The sequence below is a fragment of the Dreissena polymorpha genome, chromosome 6, assembly GCF_020536995.1.
Source record: "Dreissena polymorpha isolate Duluth1 chromosome 6, UMN_Dpol_1.0, whole genome shotgun sequence".
Lineage (NCBI taxonomy): Eukaryota > Metazoa > Mollusca > Bivalvia > Myida > Dreissenidae > Dreissena > Dreissena polymorpha.
The window spans coordinates 18,606,799-18,627,329 of NC_068360.1; the positions used below are offsets into that span (position 1 = coordinate 18,606,799).

Consider the following 20,531-nt stretch of genomic DNA (forward strand, 5'->3'; position numbering starts at 1 on the left):
ACATAGATATTTTGACAGTTGTAATTTGATGATATGAGGTATCATGAATTATCTAAATTAAATATATTGCTAAAATGTATGTTATAAAGTATGAACTTATAATTATTAAAAATAAAAAACCTAAGATGAAGCAAAGACCTATTATATCTATAGGTCTTTGGATGAAGTTAATATCTGCTTATTAAAAGTGAAAAGATACACATATATAAAAAATTAAATATTATTCATTAAATGACTTTTAATGGCAACCTTAAAGCCTTCTAACCTGTTGACCTCTGTGAGTGACTCAGGTAAAGAGTTCCAGAGTTTAATGCTGTTAAAAGAAAAGGATTTGGAACCATGACATTTGACCTTGGGTAAACAATACCCACCCTTTTTACTAAGCCTAGTGCTGTAATTATGCATAGAATCTTGGGAAACAAAGTGTTCACTCAAGTAATCTGGAAAAAGGCCATTTGGCAGGTTTAGAAATTATCTCCCTTTTAAAGCTTATTACTTCCCTTGGATTGTATTGTATTGAAAAAGTTATGACCAAACTTTAACAAAGGGTAAAGTTTTAGGAAAGAAAAATACAATAATATTTGACCTTTGACCTTGAAGGATGACCTTGACTTTTCACAACTCAAAATCTGCAGCTCCATGAGATACTCATGCATGCCAAATATGAAGTTGCTATCTTTAATATTGCAAAAGTTATCAAACTTAAACCAAGGTTAAAGTTTTGGGACAGAATGACAGACAGGCCAAAAACAATATACCCCCGATTATTCGATCTGGGGGCATAAAAATATGAATATTTTTTATGCAGAAATGTGGTTTCTCCTTCTTCCTCAATGATGCTGAATTACATCATGGAAAACCGCATCGATACATGTATGATTTCTAAACTTTTAAACACTGTCTGTCCTCAATCTTGTTGCAATAATTCAACTCTCAACTTTAAAATCCAAAGGGTTGCTGAGACTGAGAGTTGCAATGGGCCATTTTTTGTCCAAAGGTGCAAAATTTGATCATCACTGAAAATGCTTAGGAATACTTATACTGCAAAAACTTATCAACGTTTATCTGTCTAAAGCACAAACTCATGAAAATGGTACCATTAAAGCAAGAAATAATTGCTTTTTATTTTCTTTATTATTCTTTTGTACGCTCTATCCACCATTTTGGGAAACTGTTGTAATATTGCAGTCAAAAAGTCTCAATATTGGTTTAATAGGTTACAGTACAACATCGAGATATGTGATGTAACCGAATAGGAAAACGATGCCTAACAGATGTTAAATATTAACACTGTTACAAATTTGAAAATGAAAATGTCACCAAGAATATTGTGTTAAAACATTGTTGTGTTTCTTAGGTTGCATGCAAAGGGTAACATCTGTAGGCTGCCATTCTGGTTAATTTAATGTGATTTTGGATTATTCATTCCTAAGTTCTCCAATTGGTAACAAACAATGTCTGTTTAGTGATGCACACGAAATATGTGAGCAAAACTACTATTGTGTTAATGAAGGGATGCATATGCACTCCCAGAGCCGCCATAGCAAAAATTATCAAAGGCTCTGGGAGTACATTTATATGGACTAGTCCTCAATCATGATGAATTTAACTTGAATGTGGATGTAACTGATACTGTCATATATAAATATATTTTTTTGCAACCCCCGGAAATCATACAAATTTTTGTCGTTATAATGGTATTGGGTCGTTTCGCCCTAAAACCTGTTGCCCTAGGTCACCCTGAGTTGTTGCGCCCTTACAAGTCGGTTGTTTCGCCCTTATTTATCCATTTCCCAATCAATAGAAAAGTGAAAATGTCTTTGTGCAAACAGCATAAAACCAGAATAGCCTGCGAGTTACTCGCAGTCTGTTCAGGTTTTATGCTGTTTGCTGCTCATCAGTATCTATGGGTCGGAAATGAGGCCTTTAAAACTTTAATTTGGTGAGAAAGGTCTTTTATTAAATTTAACATTCTAAGGGACTACAAATATGTCAAAATACGTATCTAAGTGGTAAATGGTTCATTGTAATATAATATTATGGTTTTGTAAAGGTTTGTTTTGATCTGAATAGTATTTGTTTTACATATATGGGAAACTAAAACACAAATTTGATTATTGTGCAATTAACCGTTTGATTGTAATTACAATTAATTAACAGAAACTACAATACATTATGTTTCAAATTAAGTATCACGATTAATTAGTTTGGCAGAGGTATGATGAGTTGATTTGCCAATTAAAATAATTTCGGGACAAATTACAATTATCAAACAAACTTAGATCGTACGACATTTGATCAGATGATTGGCTAAATAATAGCATATAAACATTAAAAGAAGATATTATAAAGCCTTTATATATTTATTGTTTTTAAAAACTTTAAGCCAGTTTGCATCTTTTGATCTCAAGATATTCACCGAAAGTGTATATAAAAAGCAACTTGGCTATGGCATCGTCATTCGTGAATTTATTTATCGACACATTCTTATGGCAGACGAATTGTGTATTCAGGGTTTTTTCTACTATGTAATAAAGGCTATAAAAAGGACCCAATCCAAAGGCAAACAGACCCGATCCCAAACCGAAATTAAAAAAACAAAACAATTTCAATTTTTCACAGAACAAGTTCCACTCTTTTCTGATATATTTCGCCTAAATAGGCTTTTTCAAAGTTTGTTTTAACAAATTTTAATAACTACATTTTCTTTCTATTTCTCAACACAAACAATTATATAATGACGTCAAAAAACAAATAAACAGGAAATGACGTCATGACGTTAAAACGGCAGTGACGCTATTTAGTGCCAGAAACACATGCATGTAAAATTCACTGTAATATAATGATAATGAAAACATAAATATTCCTTTAATGAGATAACCAATCATAAACTAATTATTAAAACATAGATAATAATAATAATAATAATAATAATAATAATAATAATGACCAACAATAATAATAATACATGATTTTTTATAAATAATAAATAATATATAATAATTATATTAATTAATAATTATATAATTGTTTGTGTTGAGAATAGAAAGAAAATGTAATTAATTTGTTAAAACAAACTTTGAAAAAGTCTATTTAGGCGAACTTGTTCTGTGTAAATTTATATTTATCCCTACTGGATACAAAACTGAGTAATTTCAAAAAAAAAAATTTTTTTTTTAGAAAGAAGTGTCTTATGACTTATGATTGTTAGACTTTATATCTGAATTTTATTGTTTAAACAACCTACAAAATATTAAAGCATAATTTATATGATTTTTATCCACAATGGCCAGGAAAAGACCTGTTGTGTCAATATATTTGTTGATAAAAAATCCCAATATTTCTATAATATCACGTCTTCAAATAGATTCGACACATAATGCGCCTTTACAAATTATCGTTGAATTAATTAGGCACAACTGTAAATGTTTCATTCGATTCACAAATGAGCATTATTCAATTTGTAATCCGCAACGCGCTTCCGAATTTTAATGCTAACATGACATTAACAATTTAATTCTAGCGTCAAATAAACAGTGCTTTATCCTTTATCACAACAAGAGGGCCTGAAAGGCCCAAAGTCGCTCACCATGATAACAAGATATTATTGGGACAAATCTTCTGACCAAGTTTCATGAAGATTGGAAAATAAATGTGGCCTCTAGAGTGTTAACAAGGTTTAACTATAGCCATATAAGGAAAAATGAAAGCCCCCTGGCAGCCATGTTTTTCAACCAACCAACATCATTTTTCAACTCTTCCAAGATATTATCGGGATGAATCTTCTGACCAAGTTTCATGAAGATTGGACAACAAATGTGGCCACTAGAGTGTTAACAAGATTTTATTATAGCCATATAACGAAAAATGCCCCTTGCCTCTGGTGGCCAGGTTTTTAAAACAAACAAAACCATTTTCAAACTCATCCAAGCTATCATTGGGGCAAATCTTCTGACCAAGTTTCATGATGATGGGAAACTAAATGTGACCTCTAGAGTGTTAACAAGGTTTTAATATAGCCATATAATGAAAAATGCCCCGCCCCTTGGAAGCCATATTTTTCAAGCAAACATAATTATTTTCAAACACATCCAAGATATGATCGAGACCAATCTTCTGACCAAATATATTGTAACGATCCGTCCCTTATATATATATACAACAACGGCTAGCTCACCGGACGAATCGTACAGAATGGTTATAATGAATTTTCTTCGTGGCTACCTTGCCAAGTTGATTGGAGACAAACACAAATAACAACGATAATTACACGATACTACACTACTCTAAACAGAACAAATATAATCAAAACCTATCTCCCCAAACTACTACCCTGATTTCTCTCTGACAAATTTCGACCAGGAACCCTCAAGTTTGAATCTTTTACCATGAAACTGTTAGTATGAACTCACATTATACACAAAAATGATGGGCATTTAAACCTTTATCTCAAACATCATACACAAAACCACACACACTAAACCCTATGTACTAAACGCCATGCATGAAACCCTATGCATGAAACACCATGCATGAAACCATAGGCATCAAACCCTATGCACGAAACCTTATGCATGAAACCCTATGCACGAAACACCATGCATGAAACCATAGGTATCAAACCCTATGCACGAAACGCCATGCATGAAACCCTATGCATGAAACACCATGCTTGAAACCATAGGTATCAAACCCTATGCACGAAACACCATGCATGAAACCCTATGCATGAAACGAGGGCAAAAGACAGGTTCCTTAATTTCACACACTGACTGAAAAGCCTTCTAATAATGTAGTTCTTGGTAAGACGGTGTCTCAATGACCCAAGTCCTACTACCGAACCACGGGTTTGAAGCCCAGGCTCTCCTAAATGCTGCACTTATCGCAATGATCCGTACAGACACTATAACCAGGATTCCCTTTGTATCAGCCAATAATGTTAAAATAATTCCCCTTCTTTCCGTAATGTGTGTTTTAGTGTATATGTAGTCTTCACGATGTTAACCAAGCGTCAGCTACGTACAGCGAGAGAGAAATGTGTGTGTGTGTTTCAGAGTTTATTTACAGGTCCTACTGGCCTCTTCACGAGGTTACTGTAGCTCGACCTGCCCCTGTGACCTCTCAGGCGAAAAAGATTAATTTTAGAGCCAAAGTAGGTCAAATTTACCCCGGCTTCCCGGGTATTCGCCAAATACTTTAATTTTTAAGAGAGTTTCGTGCACGTTGGCCAATGAGACCTTAATGTGCTATCCACCTTAAGGTGGTGGTGAGGTGCGGATCCCGCCGAGTGTCCCGCACATTACTAATGTACAAGACACTCGACCCGCGCTTATATACCCCGAGAATTACTGGGCGATTCCATTATACGGGTCAAGTCTATTTAGACTGAACAGGGAGATCAACTTTCTGGTTGCTAATTGTGTAATGTAATCAACATTTCCTATGTATAAACGTCGATTGGCATGTGAATTACTGTTTCAATCAATCTAGACGTATTTTGAAAAGAATTTTATATAATTAAATAGCATTTCTAGTATTTTCTTTGTCCTAGATCCATTTATATAGCATGAACCACGGAGTGTATATTGACAGGAGATGAATCGAGTATTTGACCCTTACTGTAGTAAATTCAATCTTATGCAAAAACTATTCATCCGATTTTTTTGGTTTATACGTTATCTTGTTGCTTATTAATTCCTCTTTCAAAAAAATATAACTTTTAGTATATTCCCGTTGTTATTAATGGATTTATAGCGAGTTAAACACAAGAAATACACATTTTATGTTTTACCACCGCGCGTTTTAACGTGTTGTGGCTATCGATCTTTTACGATTAGCGTACAGCATAGCGCCGAGGTTATACATTTTGATGTACCCACTCACGTCTTTTGTTAAATTATAGTTTCATTTCTCGGCCGATTTTGACAAATTATATATCATTAGAAAGCTTACGTTACGTAGTAAACAGATATATCAATATATATTAAGTTTTTCTTCTGATTTCGACAGCCCGGCGAGTTATAACTTTAACTTTTGCAAATGTCATACCGTTTTGGAGTTTTAGAATCTAGATTTACGGTTGACATGTTCGTACTTAATACCAATTTGTAGCGTTTATATTTGGAGTTCAGTTTTAAAAATAACATCTTGCTTAGGAGAATAGAATTCTGTATACGATAGAAAAAATTTTTGTTTAAAAATGAAAGTAATTAAGGAATGAAGGCGGGAAAATGTAGCGCGCGTTCCTAACGCACTGAACTGATGCTACGGTCTTGGCGATTATGCTTTTGTTTAAAAACCGGCCATTGAATTTCTTTTGCCATCTTATTATATTTTTTATGGAATATATTGTAGTATTTTGTTCACGAAACATATCAATAAAGCTTATTATAAATGAATCTTAATAAATTAACGATTTCAGCTCTTGTTTATAACACAGAAAGGGTGTAAAATTTATGATGAAACAGCGTAAATAGCGGACCCTCTTGATATTATTCGGCTTTGCATGCATACTTGGAATAAAATGGGTGTCAAAAACATTCATCGTTTGCTGTTTATCATCAACAAGGTAATTATGTATAATTATTTGAAATGTTATTTACCTTAAATTATCAATTTATTAAAGATTCTTGAAAATCACGGTCCGTGTTACGCGGGTCATTTCGTATTTTGACATCAGGGCATCATGTCCAACTATTGAAAATCAGATTTTTTTCACCGGGACGGTGACGGCTTGGATTTAGACAGACAGACAGATAGTTTATACAGACTTAAACAACAGTACATCGTCTTCAACTCAAATATATAAATTATTATAGACAAATTGTTAGGTGATTACACATATAGCAGTGATGATTCTGAGAATGTTGCCATGTTTCTTATCCGTGTAATCTAGAGTCAATGGTTTGAGCATTTTTATCGCGGTGTTCAAAAAAAGATATCTCAATAATCGTGTTTATTGATAGATCTGTGGTTTTATTGCCCCTGTGTTCAGCACAAACCAATTATCTCGTTATGATCAGATACTGTGCCGACCAATACTAAATAACACTATGGTGTCATACGCCACAGCAGGGACCTATACTTGTATATTGGTCCCTAACCACAGGTGGCAATGTCTGGTCAGATTACACTTTTTATGATACCTCCATGTCTTCTCGTGGTATTAGTGGTCATTTCTTGGAGTAATGTAACGGCAAATACTCAATTTTGCGTTTATAAGATATGTAGCGTATTGAAAACATTTATAGTCATCTGCCCATACAGATTGCCATAAACTAAATACTGTATAGATGTCAGCCAGCTAAATCACAATAATTATAAGTGCTTAATACCTATACATGTACATTTTAAACATTTAAAAAATCTAATACTTAACATTTAACGTATTTAGCGGGTACCGGTAAAACAACTCCGTCATTTCGTAGTCCTATAAAGAGTGTATGGTAGTGTACGGAACAACATAATTAAAAACAGCATTCTCATTTGACCACAACGGGGTTAAATAATCTTTCCGAAAAATACAAATAATACAGAGTTTTAATTTAGAATTCTATATATTCATAACTCTGTTAACTTATAAAGATATTTCAATATACATGCATAGACAGTTGACCGTGATTTTCAAGAATCTTTAAATAATTTTAATTAATTGATAATTTATGGTTAATAACCTTTCATATAATTTAACATAATTACCTTTTTGATAATAAACACAAACGATGAACACCCATTATATTTGAAGTATGCAAAGCCGAAAAATATCAAGAGGGTCCGCTATACATTTGTATAAGCTGTTTCATCATAAAATTAACACCCTTTCTGTGTTATAATCAAGAGCTGAAATCGTAAATTTATTAAGCTTCATTAATACTTAGCTTTATGGATATGTCTCTAGAACAAAATATTTCAATATATTTCATAAAAAATATAATAATCATGGCAAAGGAAATTCAATGGCTGGTATCTAAACAAAAGCATAATCGCCAAGACCGTAGCATCAGTTCAGTGTTTTAGGAACGCGCGCTACATTTTCCCGCCTTCATTCCTTAATTACTTTCGTTTTTAAACATTTTTTTTCTATCGTATACAGAATTCTATTCTCCTAAGCAAGATGTTATTTTTAAAACTGAACTCCAAATATAAACGCTACAAATCGGTATAAAGTACGAACATGTCAACTGTAAATCCAGATTCTAAAACTCCAAAACGGTATGTTATTTGCAAAAGTTAAAGTTATAACTCGCCGGGCTGCCGAAATCAGAAGTAAAACTTAATATATATTGATATATCTGAAAACTACGTTACGTAAGCTTTCTAATGATATATAATTTGTCAAAATCGGCCTAGAAATGAAACTATAATTTAACAATATACGTGAGTGGGTACATTACAGCGCTATAGATAACAAGCGTATTTGCGTTATTACGCAATTAAAATAACCAAAAACGTAATTAAATTCAAAATAAAGCGTACAAAAACGCAAATACAAATTTAATAACGTAATTCCCGTAAAAAACCTTGCGTCACGAAACGCAATTCTTACGAACACCAAGCGTATTTTTTAAGACTGGTTATATTCCGTACAGAAATGTACTGGATAGTTTATATGCCGTCCTAAGAAGAAAAGAAGGCAGTCTTTCCAGCAGTTATCTATCTTTGGGGTATTATTGTGATTATTCGTAGACCCGTCAGATTTCTACTTTCGTTTTCTGAAATAATCAAAATGGCCACTCGTGGACGAAAAAAACGAGTCCCGACACAAACTAATACTTTACACAGGTATTTGCCCCAGAATATTCGGGAAAACTATAGCTTTTGTGCGACCTTGCTGAATGATCTGTTAGACGATGTTATAATTTCTCCAGAGAATGTTGTTTGCCCGATATTATCGGAGATTATAAACGAGGTTGTTAAACATAAAAAACACGATATGGGGAGTGTTAGCGAAAAAACTTTGTTAGAGTGGCGAAACAAACACCCGTGGCTGGTGATAGAAAGTGGAGTAATGAAATGTAAAGTATGCACAGACATGAAAAGTAAATTAAAACTAATAACTGTATGGGCAGACGAAGGTTCTCCAAACTTTCAGTACTCCGGTATTACGAGGCACACTGCTAGTGCAGAACACAACAATGCGGTTATTGCTTGTGAGCAAGATAAACAATTACAGACAATAAGCAGCCAAGAAGTAATTGCTGATGTCAGTGATGTCTGTGAACTTGTTGATGATGTTGACAAAAAATTGTTCAATACGGTTTATTATGCTGCAAAAATGGAGATACCCTCAAGCACCATAAACTCCCTTCTGGATTTACAAACCAAAAATGGACTTAACATCAAATACACTAATTTGAGCCCCGACACGGTTTCAGAAATCCAGACTTCTATTGAGCATGTACTACGTGAGGGACTTGTGAATGATATAAAGTCATCTCCTGTTTTCGCCATGATGTTGGATGAAAGTACAGATCTGACTGTAGACAAGAGACTTAGTATATGTGTTCGGTAATATTTTTGAACATTATATAATTAATTTGAAATTTCCAACAGACAGCTATTGAATTAAAGCATTAGAAAAGAGAAATCAGTTGTAGCAATTAAAACAATATTTTCACATAGAAGCTAATTCTATTTTTTTTTTGTTACATCACAGGATTATGATAAAAATAAACAATAAAAGTGAATAAGTAAGTTATTTTTATGAACATAAAATAAATTAAATATTATCTCAGATAAAAATATATTTTAAAACAATTATTGTATAATTAAATATTAAATAGAATAAATATTATCATGGATAAAAATATATTTTTAAACAAAACATCATAAACATTATCTACATGATCTAGAATATCCTTATTTTTTTTTTAAATATTTCACAACACGGGCGTCACTGAAACTCAAATGTGTCAGTACACTTTGTGATGCCCCCCCCCTCGAGAAAAATATTATTAACAAAATATCAAACTACACACCCACCCCTAAAATTGCTGGTCATATTACATCTGACCCAGCTGATATGACCAACAATTTTAGGGTTGGGTATGTAGTTTGATTATTTTTTTTAAATAAAAGTTTTGTTAAATAATTTTATTCAATTAAAAGTATAATAGTGTATTGATCTTATTTTTCAGATATATCAAGGCAGGAGAACCCGTCACAAATATGCTGGTTAATGTTCATCTAGAAGATGGTACTGCACACACTATCATGAACTGTGTAGCACATGAATTTGAAAGGCATGGTATAGACCTTGCAAACTGTACATCATTAGCCACGGATGGGGCTGCTGTTATGCTAGGTAAACATAAGGGAGTAGGACAGCAATTGGTCAGCAAGTACTCTCCATTCTGTATCCAGACACATTGTATGGCTCATAGGCTAAACCTGGCATGTACAGATTCTATCAAGAAAAATGACTTTATGATAAAATTCAGAGAGAAATTCAGTTCTTTGTACTCGTTTATAAGTGGATCAAGTAACAGAACATTGGCACTTAAGAAGATTCAGGAAATACTCGAAGAACCTGAGATAAAGATCAAAGAGCCTTATTCTATTCGCTGGTTGGGTTTGAAAAATGCAGTTTCAGCTGTGTTCGAGTCGTTTGGGTCTGTTTTGGCAACATTGTCAAAATTCGCTGCAGAGAAGAATTCTGTGGCCAAGGGACTCCTGAAGTATTTCAGCTCATACAAGGTTGCCCTAGCAATTGCCTTCATATTGGATGTTCATAATGAGCTAGCAGTACTAAGCTGTGAGTTACAGAAGAAAAATCTTCTATTCAGTGAAATCAAACCAGTGATGGATGCAACTGTGTCCAAATTGTCTTCTATGGAAGCCACAGATGGAAAGTGTTTGACATCAATGAAGACTGATATAGAGATAACAGATGATGGAGCTTTCTTTTCTGGAGAAAAGCTGAAGTACCATGATAACATGGGAAGTGAATTTGCTACCGTGAGGAAAGACTACATCAAAAGGATGAAAAAGAACATCAGTGACAGGTTTAGGAAAACAGACAGTGATCACTATAATGACTTTTGTACTTTGTTTGAACCCCAGCAGATAAACATTTCCACACAGGAGGAATGTAATGAAGCACTCGAGTCTTTGTCCACCTTCTATGGCTACGAGAAAACTGTGAAAGTGATTGACGGCAACCTCATTGAGGGACTACAAGAAACAGTGAGAGTAGTTCAGCCTCTAGTAGACCCAGCCAAGGTCCAGGAGGAATGGCCGAGATTTCAGGGTATGGTGAAGGGAGCTTATGCTGATATGCCCACTAATAAACTTTGTAAGAGGGTAATACTACTGCACAATGACATTATACCCAATATAGCCAAGCTGGCAGCAATAGCCCTCTGCCTGCAACCTACCAGTGTTGAGTGCGAAAGAACATTTAGCACACAGAACAGACTCAAATGCAAACAAAGAGCTTCCCTAGGAAATGAAGCATTAAACACTCTCATGACAATTTGTATGCTGGGGCCAGACATATCAAAATATGATCCCTCACCAGCTGTCATTTACTGGCTTAGGCAAAAAAGGAGAAGGAAGCCTAGACTGCAGAGTGCATACAAGCCAAGAGCTAAGAAACAAAAAACTTGCTGACATGGCTTAAATTTACTCTGGAGTTTGCATCCTATAAGAGTTGCATAATTTTGTTAAGAACTAGGTAAAGCTGACAGATATGAGCTAAATGTTATATTGAAAAAAAAACAAGACAGTTGCTACAAATGTTGATTTATTTTTCGCATATATGATCAGGCAGATCTTGAAGTGTACAATTTAAGTGTGTTTGTTGTTATGTACATGTACCTTTTTTTAATTCCATTTGAATAAATAATGTAGTAACCTTAGTTGATTTTAATTATATTATATATGTCATTCCTTCAATTACCCAATTGAGTTAAAAAACCGGGGGTGAAAAACCCAATTAAGCTCAAAAGTAGGGGGTGACAATTTTTGCTAAAACTCTATTGAATTTACAAAAACCCTATTGTTGTCAAAAACAGGGGGTTAATTACCCTATATACCCCAAAAGTTATCTAAAGCGCTGGGGTACATCAAATTTATAACCTCGGCGCTTCGATAAAAGATCGATAGTTACGACACGGTCACGTGACTTAGACACAACAAGATATTTGGCGTAACGGTCCCGTTTCTTATCCGTGTAATCTAGAATCCGTGCATGAACCAACAAGGGCGGCAAGTCGTGATGTCACAAATCGGCAGTAACCAAAAAGTGGTTCTTTATTATCTCGCTTAACATGGGTCTAAATTACGTTTTAAAGCTCTTTTCTGATTGGATTAAACAGTCTGAAATCATCCAATCAAGAAAGTAGAGACATTTATCATGCATAACATTCAATGCCATGCTCTATGCAAGCTATTTAGAAAATAAAAATCGTAAACCAAAAAGTTCGGAATGTTTTTTTTCGCGGTTATAGATGGTGTTACTTGCTGAAATCAGTAAAATATTGCTTTGAAATCATTTATGTATTATTATTGAACAAGAAAGTGGTCGAAAATAAGTGGAAAACATAAGTATTGTGATTAAAACTTGTGTCTGCTACAATTTTACGAGTGGTTACGGAAATTACCGATCGTACAGATGTATTGACAAACAAAGGCCAAACGACCGAATAGTTTTCATATTTCAAGTTTTTCAGCCTTGAAAGCATCACTTTTTCAAATGAGAAGCAAAATCATACATTTATCAACCAGTAATAGTCAATAACACCAAAATCTTTGGGTACATCTATTTCGTTTTTCAGAAACCACGACATGTATTATTTTCGGACACCGACGATCGGTCATTTCCGGAACGTCTCGGTAAATTTCAGCAGACAAGTTTTCGTCAAAAATTCTTAAGTTTTCCGCAAATATTCTACCACTTTCTTGTTGTATACCAATACATAAATGATTTGAAAGTAATATAACATTGATTTTGGTCAGGAACACTTTATATAACTGCTAGAAAAGACATCTCAAATTTAGCACATAAACCATTGAAAAATCAAACTTCAGTTTATCCTTCTTATGATTGTTTTATCAGTTATCCCGGTGTGACCCAAATTCGACGATATAACGGATACATAAAGCAATATTTAGCAAATAATAAAAAAACTTATACAGCTAAAAATAATAATTTTTAACTCGGCTGTTATTCTTTGAAATGATTCCAAGACAATAATCATCCATTTAAATTTAAACCGATAAAAATAGAACATCGTCGAATTTAGGTGTCGTCGAATTCGGGTTACGGTAGGATACTTTAGCTTCAGCCACCCACTTATTTTTGAAATTATGACACACATATGTTTAAACTTGAGTTATTATATATTTTTAGTTACTTTTATTGAGAAACTTTTATCTTATAACACATTTTTGGTACAAAAATGTTAATTGTATATATATATAGTTTGAAAAAAATACATAGGTAAAGATTTACATAAACTTGCTACACATGTAAAATAAAATGCAAATAATTTCTACAAAAATCACTTTTAAATAGTATGTTTTTTTTATTAGTCTTAAACAATATAAATGTTTTCATTTCAAAATTATAAAACACAATAAATTAAATATTGTCCTATAAAAATGATGACAGAACAGATTGTTAGGAAGATATGAACAGAACGTAAACAGTACATGTATGCTTATTGAAATTAAAAACAACTAAAACACCTTTTTGTATTAATTTTCTGATCAAAAGTGGTATTTCTAGTTAGTATAGGAGATATTGTATCAAGAAAAAGCATTAGAATTCGGATTGTTTTAAAGAAAAGAGTGCATTTCATCCAGTATGTATTGCCATGGAACCAGTTTTTGGTTAGAAATTCAATAACATTATTTTAAAGTTCATTACCCCTTGTTGCTAAAAATACATCAAAAATAGAATTTTCAAAGTAATCCATTAAAACAAAAAGAAAATGCTTTCTAATACCTTAAATTTTATTCCTGCAGGCATTTGACATCAATTATTTATGTTTAAAAAAAATTGGTTCATGCTAATTTATAAACAGACGAGCAGTCAGTCAGACAAGTCGCCCCGAAAATCTGGACAAGTCGCCCCAAATATATTGGACAACTCGCCCCAATCGAAAGACAACTCGCCCCAAATAAAAGACAACTCGCCCCAAATTAAATGACAGCGTGCAACGAAATATTTTGTCATATATATAATACTCTTTGTGAAAAAAATGTATTAAATAACATTTTTGACTTCAAAAGGAATGCTGAATACACAAAACGAATAATACATGGGGAAAAAAATAAAAATAGAAATGTGTTATATTCATAATTTTATTCATAATTTATAACAATTACAGACTCACGATACTAACATTTGTTTTAATTGAAAACATACAAAGCATCAATTTTAGCATATTAAATGAAATAAATAACACAGATTTATGAATGAAAAGACAATTCAAAAAATTATCAAACATTTCCATTTATTAACTCATTTTAAAAATAATTTTAAAACAGTTTGTAATGAGCCTTGATGAATAATATCAAACATTTCAAACATCCGTAATAATAAACACAAACTATCACAAAATATTATCAAACATTTCCAACATCTTTAATACTTTAAAATCATTACAAACACAGGTTGTAATGAGCCATGCTCCTATTAAAACGGAAAGTAATTTTGTAAGTAATGCGTATGTAATAAAATTATATTCTAATATCAGCTGTTTAATATCGTCAGAACCGCACAATTATAATCAAACTAATTCGCGGAAGGGACTATTATATAATATACTTACGTGATGGATTACTGTTGATTCTGCAACCGGAGCGGCCATATGAGAATAAACGTCCCCATTCAGAAATGTCGCGTCAGCACTATCAGGTTCTACTAACTAAAGGAGAAACATTTATGTGTTCAAACAACATAAACAGAAAGATTGAGTAATCTTTGTGATACAATATCAACAAAAATAACTGAAATTCAGAAAACGGAAAGCATTTGTTATGAGCGAATACCTGTGTTAAATCTGGGTCAACATGTGATACCCTTTCGTCCTCAGGCACACTATGAATAGTGGGAATGCTTCTGCAACATTCTGCACATAGAAAGTGAATTTCTCTTTCGCCTCTTGTTGCTGCTTTGTATTCTGCCAGGGATATACCTATGATTTAATAACAAATTCATAGTATGAACATTCAACGACAATATAGGATGAATATTTTATAACAATTATACACATGTGTAAACGTATCTTTAAATGACACATTTTTATTTATATGTTATACATATTATTAGAGTTAAGCAGTCAAAAGTATATTTTAAAATGCCAATATGGGTGTAAGACTCGCGTTTCTGACTTGTATGTTTACATCTCGGGTACACCATATGTATGACACCTACTGTTTGATGTTATCTACAGTAATTGATAGAAAACACTTATTGATTAACACGTCTGTAATTCTCAATTAAAGGTAAAGTGTGGCAATCGTTATTGTTGTAGACAACATCGGCTCATGTTTGTATCTCGGGTACGCCCTATTTATGACACATATTGATTGATGTTATAATTTACACTAATTGACAATAATTGGTAATAAACACTACCGGGGTTAATAGAAGATCTATCAATATACAAAGATTCGTGCCAAATCTGAAATTTATACTTTATTAGAACATTTTAATACAGAAAAAGATTTAATTCAAGCACGTACACAGTATCTTTAAATAAGAATCCTTAAATGTTAAATGTTCTTTTTATAGGAAAGCTTAAATGTTATTTATCAGTAGTAATAATAATTAACTTAATATATAATTGTTTATTAAAAGTTAGATCTCATATATTAAACTCGCATCGAATATGTTAAGAACATTTTCCGTAAGTAAACTAAATTCTATGAATCACATTTCCTTGACATGCTTTTTAATTGAAATATGTATAATGTGTATATGGCTATGTACTGATTGTATTCGACAATCAAATTGTGTGTCTGTCTGTCTTAACGATTTTTTTTATTATTCCGTTATCAGTTTAAAAATGATGGTATTAAGATGTTACTAAACAGTAAATACCCAACGCGCGGTCCAGCGCAGATTAATGCATCTGTCCGCTCGATAAATAATGTTATACACTAGGTATTCTGTGCTTTTATAAACGCGTAAAATTCCTAGCAATACAGGTAAAGTCATTATTTTATGTGGATATCACAGTACAGTTAATAAATTTCTATATCTTCTAATCACAGCATACGAAATTTTATAATTCCAAAGTAAGCTTATTTACTGAAATATGATCTACGGTAGCTGTAGCTAGAATGGTATTATAATGGGGTACTATTAAGTTCGCAGTAATATGTTCTTTAAATAGAGAAAGTTTAATTAGAGGCGATATTAAGAAATAAGATCCATATTCGCATGACACTGGCAGTATACACGCATTTTCAATAAGAAGAGGCCAACATAGAGTACGATATTTTCAATAACTCAATCAATTATGAAAAAAAATATTAATAAACATTATTGGTGGTAGTATTCGTCTTATTTGATAATATGTTGGTTCTGTTTCAATTTAAAGTTTAGCATATCCCGACAAACGAACCTTACATGTCAAACTGAACGGCTTTTTGTCAACAGCGATATCTCAATAACCAATAGCATCAGAATTACCACAACAAAATGCTATTTTGAAAATATGTCAGGCACATACACTTAACAAACAATACGATATTTCTTTATTTAGTGTCGAGTTTTCACGCCTTTTTTGACAAAGTAATTATTTTCAAAATATGCGACTTATGTATATACATGAAGGATATTAAATAAAAGGTTAATGTAAATTCTTATCATAAATATAAAATGCACATTTTATCATTATATTCAATCATTTCAGTAGATAGTAATGTTCAATACTAAGGATTTATACAAACGTTTAAAATATATTTGCACTGACAAGTAAAAAAAAACTGTAAACACATTCAATATTACACCATGAGCAATAGTTTAAAGCGGTATACATCACCCAAATAACGCAAAGATAACGGTCCAGTGACTTCTGACATTTATCTGAAAGGTTTTATGATCGTTATCAGGTCGTAAAACACATCTGTTATGTGTCACCGGATTAACGGACATTGGTTGATTACCCGATAATATGCAAGTATCCAACAATTTAGATTCATTATTTATGGGGAAACAAAAGCTGCCTGACCTAAAAAATGTAAGACACAACAAATAATTATATTATAAGTTTACTTACCAGAATCACAGCCTATGTGTTGCCATCGCTCGCAGGCATCGCAAGAAACAGCACGTTGCCTCTGCCCAACTGTCTTTCCACAATGTATACAATTTGCCACTTCTGCCATTGCAGAAACACAAAACTAACTAACACTAGAAAATTATTGTATCCGACATCAAATAAGCACATATATGTTTGAACACATGGCAGATGCACTGAAACCCACACAACTATATAGCAATCGTATTCCAAGTCACAAATAGTATTGTCCGACACAAACAAAACACATACTTTGGGCTCATTCAGATACCCTCTTTATATATAGTCAGCCCTTATAATTACTTTGCAAACAGCATTGTTGTCTGGTTAAGCGTGTTACCTTATTTATTCTTTAATCACGCCAAACTGTCATACCGTTTGTCTTATTAATAAATCTTTGACCAGACAATGAAAGCATGCCGGCTTAATTAATTTTCGTCAATTCACACGTTTTCAAAACATAACTAACACAAAGACATTCCATTATTCTTTAATTAAACCAAACTATCATACAAAATGTCTCATTAAACAATCTTTGAACAGAAAATGAAAGCATGCCGTCATAATAAACGTTTAACATTTCACACGTTTTCAAAACAAGACGAACTAAATGGGGCTTATTTTAATAAACACAATCATAAAAAAGCTAATAACAATTTATTACTAAAAGCAATCCGGTATGTAAACAATTATTGAATTACAAAGTTTTACAATATGAAATGAAAAAAAACATCATACAACTACATTTCCTAAAAACAATAATCACGAATATTAATACATTACACTTAACAAATTTTATATGAACACAATTTCTATAATACTATATATAAGAAACAAAATTGGGGCGAGTTGTCTTTCGATTGGGGCGAGTTGTCCAACATACTTGGGGCGACTTGTCCAGATTTTCGGGGCGACTTGTCCTGGGGCGAGTTGGCTTTGGGGCGAGTTGTCTGGCTCCCCAGTCAGTAACTACTTGGCATGATTTATCACCTAACACAGAATAACAACTGTAACGAATGGTATGATGATAATAAAATATGAATAATTAACACTTACGACTAGATTCTTTGCCCCTAGGTCCATCTAAAGTATGTTTTATTTGCAAGAAAAATCTCTATTTCGTCCGAATTCTATGTCAGTTTTAACTTATGTAATGGATTTACGACAATGGTTTACGACAATCCATTCCGGATTTGGGGTTACAAGCCACCAAGAAAACAGTTAGTGACTGGCAGCGTTTTCGCTACAATATGAAGATTGGACAATAAATGCGGCCTTTAGAGTGTTAACAAGAATTTACTATAGCCATATATAGAAAAATGCACCGCCATTTGGAAGCATTTTTTTACAAGCAATCATAATTATTTTCGAACTCATCCAAGATATGATTGTGACCAATTTTCTGCAGGGCTCAACATTAACAGTCGTCCTATGGCCCCTGGCAAGTAAAAGTTGGGTCCGGGCAAGTTATTTTATAATCTAGTTGTCTGCCCAGGTAAGTGCAAAAAGAACAAAGAGCATTTAATTTAGACTTTAATTCGACTTTAATTGCTGTAATTATTTTGTTAAATGTTCACAAATAAAAAAAGGTTTTGTGGTGTATCATTTTTTTCTTTATTAAAGAATATGAGATTTACAGTTAATGTGATATTTCATGTTTGGGCAAGTGGCTTTACGTTCAGGGCAAGTAGATTTTCTAAGAACTTGCCCAGCAGGGCAAGTTGGTTTTTAGGTTAAATTTTGAGCCCCGATTCTGACCAAATTTCATGAAGATTGGACAATAAATGAGGCCTCTAGAGTGTTGCCAAGGTTTTACTATAACCATATATAGCCATATAAGGAAAAATGCCCCGCCTCTGGTGGTCATGTTTTTAAAGCAACCAAAACCATTTTCGAACTCATTCAAGATATCAATGGGACGAATCTTCTGACCAAGTTTCATGATAATCGGAAAATAAATGTGACCTCTAGAGTGTTAACAAGGTTTTACTATAGCCATATAAGGAAAAATGCCCCGCCCCTTGGCAGCCATGTTTTTCAAGCAAACGTGACCATTTTCGAACTCATCCAAGATATCATTGAGACCAATCTTCTGACCAAATTCCATGAAGATTGGACAATAAATGTGGCCTCTAGAGAGTTAACAAGGCAAATGTTGACGTCGCACAATGGACAACGCACAAAAGACAACGGACAAAAGGCGACCACAAAAGCTCACCATGAGGCATGAGCACGTTGTGCCTAGGTGAGCAAATAAAAAGCACGTGAAAATTATGCAGACATGTAGAACGTCGCATGGAAAGTGTGGGTGTATTTTGTGTTGTATAAAAACATGAGCATCACATCAGGCGATTTACGCGTGTTCAGTGGAAAAAAAACGCAGCTATTGGATGTTATTTCATCACATCTTAAAATAGAAACAAATGCTTAAATTTATTTGACACTTAAGAAAATTGGCGAATGTTTGTATTTCTTAAAATTCATGAGAACTTTTATCGTAAATATCTACTAGAATTTGGTTTAAAACTGGAATATACGGGATTATCGGGTAATGAGTGGCGACAGGAAAAATAGTAAGTATGACGTAATAGCTACATTAAATTAATTATGATTTTAAATATTATTATAATTGTTCTTTTAAAATCTATTGACTTACTAATCACTTTTAACATATTTTTATTTTATGATGCGAATTGACTTTGCGTCATATCGCAGATTGTGGCTTGCCTAGGCGGACATATGCGAAGAATCGCGGCGAAATGCGACGTGCCGCCTCATACTGACGCGGCTTCAAGGGCTGACTAGGCATCGACTTGTTGCGCCTTGACACCGCGGATCGAGAAATATGATTGATCCATCTTGGCTGTACTGTTTTTCGTGTCTGCGTTATCTGTCTGCATGTTATCGTTGCTGTCCATATTGTTTTTAAATGGTTTCATATTCTTTAAAGTAAGAGACATTTTTTTTAAGTGAGAAAAAAGGAGAATAAGCTGAAGATCATTATTTTCCCTTTCAATATTCAGGGCCCTCGTTTGGCTGTTTTTACCGCGGAATATTGGCGGCTTCCCCATGAAAAAAGTATACTTTTTTCCCCTTTTTCAGCTTAAAATCCCCCCCCCTCCAAAAAATAAGAATAATATTTTTTAATTTTTTTTTAAATTGTATACCTATGTTGCCAGCTGGTATGGTGCTACTAATCTTTGATTAAATGTATATTTATCTAAATCACATTTAAAATATAGCAATTTTAGGTGCTGAATGGTTGGTGAAAAGATC

At 33.2% G+C, this 20,531-nt stretch overlaps 3 protein-coding genes across 4 annotated transcripts in view; 1 reads left to right on the plus strand and 2 right to left on the minus strand.

The window, feature by feature from the left end:
* Window positions 1-18,421, minus strand: part of LOC127834884 (zinc finger protein 345-like) — a 54,368-nt gene extending 35,947 nt beyond the window's left edge. The window contains exon 1 of the mRNA XM_052360995.1: window positions 18,312-18,421. The gene's annotated coding sequence lies outside the window, so the exon portion shown is untranslated. The remainder of the gene's footprint in view (window positions 1-18,311) is intronic.
* LOC127834914 (polyubiquitin-C-like) overlaps window positions 1-20,531 on the minus strand; it is a 345,452-nt gene that overhangs the window by 282,442 nt on the left and 42,479 nt on the right. The gene's annotated exons all lie outside the window — the stretch shown is intronic.
* LOC127834883 (zinc finger protein 862-like) lies at window positions 8,619-11,794 on the plus strand. Of its 2 annotated transcripts, XM_052360994.1 has the most exons (3): window positions 8,621-8,781; window positions 9,375-9,507; window positions 10,137-11,794. In XM_052360994.1, the coding sequence occupies exons 2-3, from the start codon at window positions 9,449-9,451 to the stop codon at window positions 11,608-11,610; spliced, it is 1,533 nt and encodes a 510-aa protein (XP_052216954.1). In that variant the 5' UTR covers window positions 8,621-8,781; window positions 9,375-9,448; the 3' UTR covers window positions 11,611-11,794. The 2 variants fall into 2 exon arrangements, with proteins under 2 accessions (XP_052216953.1, XP_052216954.1); XM_052360993.1 differs by having other exon boundaries at window positions 8,619-9,507.